General features: G+C 41.9%; 1 protein-coding gene across 1 annotated transcript; it reads right to left on the bottom strand.

Annotated features, from left to right (window-relative positions):
* Positions 1-2,272: 2,272 nt before the first annotated feature.
* CCR8 (C-C motif chemokine receptor 8) lies at positions 2,273-7,042 on the bottom strand. The gene is made up of 2 exons (XM_060164066.1): positions 6,965-7,042; positions 2,273-3,604 (listed from the first exon to the last, which is right to left on the bottom strand). The coding sequence occupies exon 2, from the start codon at positions 3,602-3,604 to the stop codon at positions 2,513-2,515; it is 1,092 nt and encodes a 363-aa protein (XP_060020049.1). The 5' UTR covers positions 6,965-7,042; the 3' UTR covers positions 2,273-2,512.
* Between the last annotated feature and the right edge of the window lie 1,863 nt (positions 7,043-8,905).

The raw sequence follows: 8,905 nt of genomic DNA, 5'->3' as shown, positions 1-8,905 counted from the left end.
ACTCAGCCTACTCCAGGCCAGGCAGTGGGGCAGCCCAGCTGAGGAGCACAGGGCACGTGTGAGAAGACAGTGCACTTGCAAGAGGTAGGGGGGAACTCCGTGGCTTTGGAGACATCATGCTCTGGGATTCTGATTTGGCAGCCTCTTAGGTTAACAATAATCATCCTGAAGGGCTCTTTGTAGATTAATGAGAAAATTCCAGTTAAGTGCTCAGCTCAGAGTAGGTGCCCAAAAATGTGAATGTCCCTCTGTTCCCTTCCCCATATCCCTCCTGACCTCATCATTTCATCTTTTTAATAGTAATCTCTAGATGAAACACATATGGATTATTCTTTGTTTGGTGGATTATTTCCAGCAAATGTTCCATTTCAGGTTGACTCCCCTGCCACTCAGGATGTATCAGGACAAGTCAGGATGAACTCAAGTAAACACTAGCGACTTTTAATATTTAATAAAACCATCTATTATCAGAAAGGTAATTTGCTATTGCTTTGAGAAAGTAAATTCCAATGCACTTCAGACCTAGGGTTTAACGGCATTTTGCTTTTGCCGTTTAAGATTATTTATATATGTTTCCTCCATTAGCAGAGCTACGTGAGGGCCAATTATAATGCCTTTTATAAAATTCAAAACATGTTTTTCATGTATTATAATTATTTTCTCCTATATCATCTCACCTGCAAGTATATCTGTCAAAATACTTAAAAACTGGTTCACGCTCTTAAATGAACTTGCTGTGGCTTGATCTTGGTATCTATTACGTGGACAGGATAGCTGCCATCATGCATGTGGCTTGAGCAGAGTCATCTAAATCTGACTCAACATAGCCCAGTAGTCAGCTGATTATTTGTTTCAAATATATAAATCCTTTTGCATACAGCTAATGGCAAAGAGTAGAGGCTTGCCTTAGCAAGGAACACACAAAGCCACCGGGCTGACTTTGGTGTCAGGAATTCCTTTTAAGAAACAGATGGGGCACTTTCCTGGTGGCACAGAGGTTAAGAATCCACCTGCCAATGCAGGAGACACGGGTTTGAGCCCTGGTCCGGGAAGATCCCACATGCCGTGGAGCAACTAAGCCCATGCGCTACAACTACTGAGCCTGCACGCTAGAGCCCATGAGCCACAACTACTGAGCCCGCTTGCCTAGAGCCTGTGCTCTGCAACAAGAGAAGCCACTGCAATGAGAAGCCTGCGCGCCGCAACAAAGAGTAGCCCCCACTCGCCGCAACTAGAGAAAGCCTGTGTGCAGCAACGAAGACCCAACACAGCCAAAACTAAATAAATAAATAATTTTTTTAAAAAAAGAAAAAGAAACAGAGGGGAGCACAACATTGTAAATCAACTATACTCCAATAAAATTTTTTTTTAAAAAAGGCTACACACAGCATGATTCTATCTGACCTCATCATTTCAACCCAGCAAGTATCAAGGCCATCACTGTGCCAGCATGAAAAATATAATAGTTGAAATAAGGAGCACATTATATACATATATATATACATATATATATATATCTACACACACATATATATAATAGCTGAAATGAGAGCATAATAGATGGAATATAGCTAAAACATGAATTAGAAAATCAGAAGAGCAAATTAAAGAACTCTTTAAAAAACAGAAAATATAAAATAAAGCTACAAGATATGGATACGAAAAGTATTAACACTCAGTTAACTAGAGTTCGGGGAGAAAAAGACACACACACAAATTGAGAGGAAGAACCATTTGAATAAATCGTGGAGATCAATCTCCCAGGATTGAAGGGAGGCCAGAGTGGCTGGACCAGCACAAGTAAAGAGAAAAGGGAGACAATCTTTGCGGGGTATTACAGGCCCTGTTGAAGAGTTGTCGGGTTGGTTGGTTGGTTTTGTTGTGTGTGGGGGAGGGGGATTTGCATTTTTTTATTACGTTTTAATTGACGTATAATACAATCCACCCTTTGGTTTGGGGCCAAACCTGGCCAGGACATTATAAGAAAGAAAAATTACAAGACAAGATCTCTCATGAACACAGATACGAAAATCCCAAGAGAATCCAATTATTTATTAAAATGATCATAACAATGAGGTCATTTTTTCCAGGGAAAATACAGGTTGATTTAAAATAAGAAAATCAATCAATATAGTTCACCAAATTAACAGAATAATGGAGGAAAACTACATGATCACTTCAGTAGATAAGGAAAAAGCATTTGATAAAATTTAAGTTGGTATTTGATAAAGATACTCCAAAAACCAAGGGAAAAAAAATCCCTAGAGCTAACATTACAATTCATAGTGAAATATATAGACTCTTTTCAGAAAACAGTAGCAAAGTTTTTGAAAGTTGAGAAGATTAATTTGCAATAGTAGGAATTCCTTGAATATCATGAAATAAGTCTTGTGTCTGTAGCCAAATTTCTAAGAGTCTCCCTTCACGTAGTCTCAGACGCCAGTGTGAATCATTTTTGTCTCCTGAAAGAAGACGGGTGATGGAGGCAGAGGGCTGCTCTAAGGCACCTGCCTCACAAAATGTAGTCTATACTGGAGGAATGGGAGGGGTGCTGATAGGAGGATGACCTTTCCCAGGTCTCCCTAGAGATTTGTCTCCCTATGTAGAGGAAGATGTGGCTGCAACTTTTCTGAAATATTTCTGAGAGGTGTTTCTTGAACTTCTCACCCATGAACGCATAGATAATAGGGTTCACACAGCAGTGGGTGAAGGAAATGGTTTCTGTGACATGGGTGGCATAGATCAACCGCTGGCTCATGACGCATCCATCCAAGATGTGCATGTTGTGCAGGGAAGTAAGGAAAAGTACTACATTGAACGGGACCCAGAAGAGTAAAGAGACGACCACCACAACGAGCACGAGCTTGATGGCCTTGGTCTTGTTGTGGCTCTGGCAACTCTTCAGCTGGTGCAGGATGCTAATGTAGCAGAACATAAGGATGGTGAATGGGATCAACAGGCCTAAGATATTCATTTCAAAGTGGATGAAGATCTTCCACTTCAGCGTCTCTTGATTGTAATACAAATAACACTGTAGAACACCATCATCAGAGGCCTCTTGGTAAAATACTAGTAACGGGCTGGTGGCCACAAAGGCAATCAGCCACATTGCCAGACTCAGGGCTATGCCCATTCTGGTCGTCCTCACTTTCATGGCGTATACAGCATGGACAACTGCCAGGTACCTGTCCACACTCATGAGGGTGACAAAGAACATGCTGCTAAAGAAGCCAATGTAATAAAAGCCAGAGACCACCTTGCACATTACAGTCCCAAACACCCACTGGTCCAGCTGATAGTGGGTCTGAAAGGGGAAGGAGAAGACAAAAAGCAAGTCAGACAGGGCCAAGTTCAAGAGGTATATGTCTGTGATGCTCCTCAGCTTCTTGCAGGTGACAAGGACCAGGATGACCAGGCTGTTTCCCAGAAGACCAAATACAAACAGGAGGCAGTAAAAGATGGCAAGAAGCAACTTGCTATCTCTTTGAATAAGTTCCCCATCACAGGGGCTTGAGATAATATCAGGATAGTAGTAGTCAGTTATTGTCACATTGGGCTCAAGTGTATAATCCAGCAAGGCAGGAAGACTTGGCCACAGAGGCATCTAAGAGAGATTCATTTAACAATATTTTTATTTAAAAGTATGGATTGAATTGTGCCTCTCGCCCCTCCCAAGTTCATGTGTTGAAGCTCTAAAGCCCTGTTATGGTCTGACTGTGTCCTTCCAAAATTTGTATGTTGAAACCCTACCCCCATTGTGACGGTATTAGGAGGTGGAGCCTTTGCAAAGTGATTGGATTAGGTGAGGTCATAAGGGTGGAGCCCTCATGAATGGGATGAGTGCCCTTATAAGAATCACAGGAGAGCTTGCTTCCTCTCTGCTCTAGGGTTTGTGAGGATACAATGGGAATTTGGCAGTTTGCAATCTGGAAGAGGGCTCTCACCAGAACCTGACTGTTCTGGTACCTTGATCTTGGACTTCCCAGACTCTAGAACTGTGAGAAATAAATTTGTTGTTTGTCAGCCACCCAGTCTATGGTATTCTGTTATAGGAGCCCAAACTGACCAAGACACTCCCAATGTCACTATATTCGGAGACAGGCCATTAAGGAGGTAATTTAGGTTAAATGAGATCATCAGATGGGGCCCTAATCCAATCGGACTGGTGTCCTTGTAAGATGAGGACAAAGTGTGAAGGCAGCCCAAGAGGCTCTCACCAGAAATCCAATTTGTTAGCACCTTGCTCTTGGACTTCTAGCCTCCAGAACTGTGAGAAAATAAATCCCTGTCACTTAAGCCACCCAGCCTGTGACATTTTGTGATGGCAGCTTAAACAGACTAATACAGGGGCTACATGGGACCTCTCTGCCTTTTCTACCCAAATTTGTAAATTTTCTGTAAACTTAAAACTTCTCTAAAAAGTACAGCCTATTAGCACTTTTTAAAAGCTGAAAACTGCCTGGGCTGACTAATACAGAGGGGTTGTGTGGGATAAGAAAAGCCAAAATTTGCAAAGAAAACTTAAATACCTATAGTTCTACCCCTCAGAATTAGCAACTGCTAGCATACTGCCATATTTGCTTTTGATTCTTTTCCTTTTCCTGCCTTCCTTCCTTCTGCAATGGAGATAAAGTGAAAGGAAGACTCAACATTTAAAACATGATCATTCTCTTATATTCAGGAAAGATGCATATGGCCTTTTTGGCCAACTGCAGCAATGGCGAAGTTCAGCCGCTTTTCAAGTGCTTCAATGGTGACTCGAATCAACCTCTTGAAATCCCTTTCCTGCAATTCTGCCTTGTTTTCAAGCCCCTTTCGATGACTTTCCTCAAGACATTTTTCGATGTCAGGTATCATTTACAACCCTGCAGGTTTGTGAATTGCAGTACCCCTGACCTCCATTTTTTAACTTGCGTTTGTAGGAACTGGCCCCAAAACAGCAGGATTGCTGCAAGCCCTAATCTGATTCCAGGGGCAAGCTGAGCCTTTGGTCAATTCGTCTTCCTGATTGGAAATTAGAGTGACATGTGCCTGTCCAAACACCTAGGGCTTGTTTCTCATTGGTTCCCCCCCCTTCCCCTTCATCCTCTGGACAAATTCCAAGCTGTTCAAAACAGGATGTTGAAGGTGCGCATTCCCTAAGTGAGGAGATTGTTAGGAAAGAGGCTGGTGGGGAGAATGCGAGCAGCAGGAAATGAGGAGATGAGGCAACTTTTCCACACTCTTCCTGATCAGACGATGTACCATCCTCTGGGTTTCCCACGCTTGCTTCAGCGGTAGGACGGTTCCCCTGCACCTGGAGTTTTGGGACCCATGGAATGGGGGGCAGGCAGTATTACTCTTAAGTGGCTACATTTGTTGACCCATCCTCACCAATTCTCTCAGCCCCACCAGTGTCCAGCCTTAGGTCTCATCCAGCTGTGGTTTTAGTGTGGTCAATCCTGGTTGCATCACACCCCCTGAATGTATTTTGTAAGTATTTATCTGTCCCTCACTGTGTTTGATTTTTTTTAAAAATTTTCTTTATAATGGGGTATAGCTGATTTTCAGTGCTCTGTTTCTTGCTGCTGTACATCCACTTGATTCACTTACAGAGAGACATTAATAAATTCGTTTTCAGAAAACAAACAAACAAAAACATGATCATTCTCCTCAAACTGATATTTATATTCAAGGCAATTTCAACCTAGACTTACTATTTTTCCGAGGCATTTGATTATTGAACATTCAGACATCCCTATCCACTATGCCACATTTCTATAATTTGAAATGCCAAGCAAGTTAGCTATTTTAAAAATATTAATTTCACTATGTGCGCAAAATAGATTTTAAAACAGTTTCTGAAGAACGGAGGTGGGTCTTTTTTTTTATGTGGCCAGCAACTTTCAAAACAACAGTCTCCCCTCCTACATCTCCCTCCCTGCTTGTCTTTTACAGTTATTTTCAAAAACAATTTCCATTTCATGGTCCTTCTCTTCTGCTCTCCTAAGATCCTGGACTATGAGGAGGTCTTCAACTCATTTTCTTCCCCAGATCCTTCCTACTGACGCCCACTCCACACTTCCCCCGTGCTCTTTTATCATTAAAATCTGTGGAAAGTATTAGCAAGCTCTACCATTTATCACAGTGGACCAGGAATTTTAGATGCATCACCTCATTTATTCCTCTTGAATCCCTATGAAGCAGGCACTAATATCTCCTTTCTATTCCTGCAGTTACGATTATACCGAATCTCAGCTTCTGTCCAGTGCCTGAGGTTACACAGAGGGTGAGAGATTAGAGCCAGGACTCAAAAACCACATCTGTCTACTCCAATCCTTGTTCTTTTCCATATTTCTCTATTTCATGTGTTTAAAGAAAAAAAAAAAAGAGTAAAAAGCTCTTACCTTTTAGAATCTAGACCACGTGACTTCCAAGTTCTAGATTAGTTTGTAGCAGAGTAAACTTGGACTTGTTTTTCAAACTGAGTTTCAGGTTCCCCTCTGTGGAAGGGGGCTAAGAACGCTTTTCAGGGGTTGGTGGGACGTGCCTGAGGTCATTGAAGTTAGCATCTAGTTAGGGATGAACGTTTGCTTGCCAGCTTTGTTCCTTGAGAATAATACCCACATGTCTTCTCGTTATCTCACAGATGCACTGTATGCAGCAAATGGACAGATTCCTCCCCAGATGCCTGGTGACAGGAGGGATCTTTTCTTATCCACCTTCCCACTCTTGGAGGGGCTTTGACACCCTCCTAGCATCCTGCAGAGAAAAATGGCATGGCTTTCTTTCCTCCACCAGAGCCATGGACAGCTATTAAGACATATGCAGGGTTTGTAAACTCTGGGGATATGCAAAGAAAAAAAAAGTCACCTCTTGTGCTAGATTTCTGAAGTCATGGTGTTCCCTTTGCCTGCCCCCAGGGACATAAAACTGTCCCTGCTTCGTACATCCTTCTTCCCCAAGGATGCTTAGTAATACATACCTTAATTAGAGCCTTCTTTCCAGAGGTTTTCAGTGTTGCTAATTCCCTTTTCTCAGAGTCTGCGCTGTCATGTGTTCTGCTCAGACGAGAACAGCACCTCTGCAGGTATCTTATCTGTGGTGAGTGGCAGAATAGGGGTGGGTCTACTATCGCACCCTGCAGTGATTTAAAAAGTTTAAAAAAATGATCTCATATAGAGAACAAACTAGCAGTTACCAATGGGGAGAGGCAAGTGGGGAGGGGCAATGTAGGGGTAGGGAATTAAGAGGTATGAACTATTAGGTATAAAATAAACTACAAGGATATCATGTACACATGGAGAATACAGCCAATATTTTATAATAACTATAAATGGAGTCTAACTTTTAAAAATTGTGAATCACTATAGTGTACACCTGTGATATGTAATATTGTATATCAACTATACTTCTTTTTCTAAAAAAATGCTTAAAAATCATATATAGTGACAGCACACACAAAAAAACTAAAAATTAAAAAATAGATCTCACCAAAGAACACATACAGATGGCAAATTAGCATGTGATAAAACATTATTTCACTAGGGAATTGTAAATTAAAGCAACAGTGAGTTACTGCCACACACTTGTGATGTGGAAGAATGGCTAAAATCAAAACACCAAATGCTGGAGAGGGAGAAGATTAAGAGGAGCTCTCATTTATTGCTCATGGAAATGCAAACTGGTATAATCACTTTGGAAGACAGTTTGGTAATTTTTTATAAAGCTAGAATAGGCTTACCATATAATCCAGTAATCATGCTCCTGATTTTTACCCAAATGAGTTGAAAACATATCCACACAAAAACCTGAGCATGAATATTTATAGCATCTTTATTTATAATTGTCAAAAATTGGAATTGACCAAGATGCCCTTCAATAGATGAATGGATAAACAAACTGTGGTAATGTATATAATGGCATGTTATCCAGTGATTTTAGAAAACCAGCTATCAAGCCACAAATAGAAGTCTTAAGTGTATATTGTTAAGTGAAAGAAGCCTGTATGAAAAGGCTACATGCCATATGACTCCAACGATAGGACATTTTGGAAAAGGCAAAACGATTGAGACAGTAAATGATCAGTGGTTGTCTGGGGTTCAGGGTCAGGGGGATGATTCTTCCAATCCAAGAGCATGAGATATCGTTCCATTTCTTTGAATCATCTTCAATTTCCTTCATCAATGTTTTATAGTTTTCAGAGTATACATCTTTCACCTTCTTGGTTAAAGTTTATTCCTAGGTGTTTGGGTTTTTTTTGTGGTACGCGGGCCTCTCACTGCTGTGGCCTCTCCCGTTGTGGAGCACAGGCTCCAGACGTGCAGGCTCAGTGGCCATGGCTCACGGGCCCAGCCACTCCGCGGCATGTGGGATCTTCCCGGACCGGGGCACGAACCCATGTCCCCTGCATCGGCAGGCGGGCTCTCAACCACTGCGCCACCAGGAAAGCCCCTTTCCTAGGTGTTTTTTTAATGCAATTTTAAATGGTAATTTTTTAAACTTTCTCTTTCTGATATTTCATTTTTCGTGTGTAGAAACGCAACAGATTCTTCCTTACAGTGGCGAGAAGAGGTGTTTCAGGAACAGAATTGTGAAGTGATGAACACATGGTTTATTTCTGCTGGTTGAGACCAGGCCAGTGGGATAAGTTCGGTCATCTGCATGGAAGAGAGTCTCTTGCCTCAATATCGAGAGGCAAGAACCTAACTGGGCCTGACAAAACCAGACAAACTTGGTTAACTTACACAAAGGTCTACAGCCACAAACACCTTTACTGTAGGGTTCAGGCTGTCCCAGGAAGGCAACAGAGAAAGGGGGCCCATCCTTCTGGCTTTTGTGGTCCAACAGATAACAAGTGACAAACTCTCCCCACCTGCCAATCATAGGTGCTCATCACCCTCCAATGAGGAGCAGGAAGTGAGGA

The sequence above is a fragment of the Lagenorhynchus albirostris genome, chromosome 10 (assembly GCF_949774975.1).
Source record: "Lagenorhynchus albirostris chromosome 10, mLagAlb1.1, whole genome shotgun sequence".
Lineage (NCBI taxonomy): Eukaryota > Metazoa > Chordata > Mammalia > Artiodactyla > Delphinidae > Lagenorhynchus > Lagenorhynchus albirostris.
The sequence above is the reverse complement of the archived record's forward strand: the minus strand, read 5'-3'. Positions and strand labels throughout refer to the sequence as shown.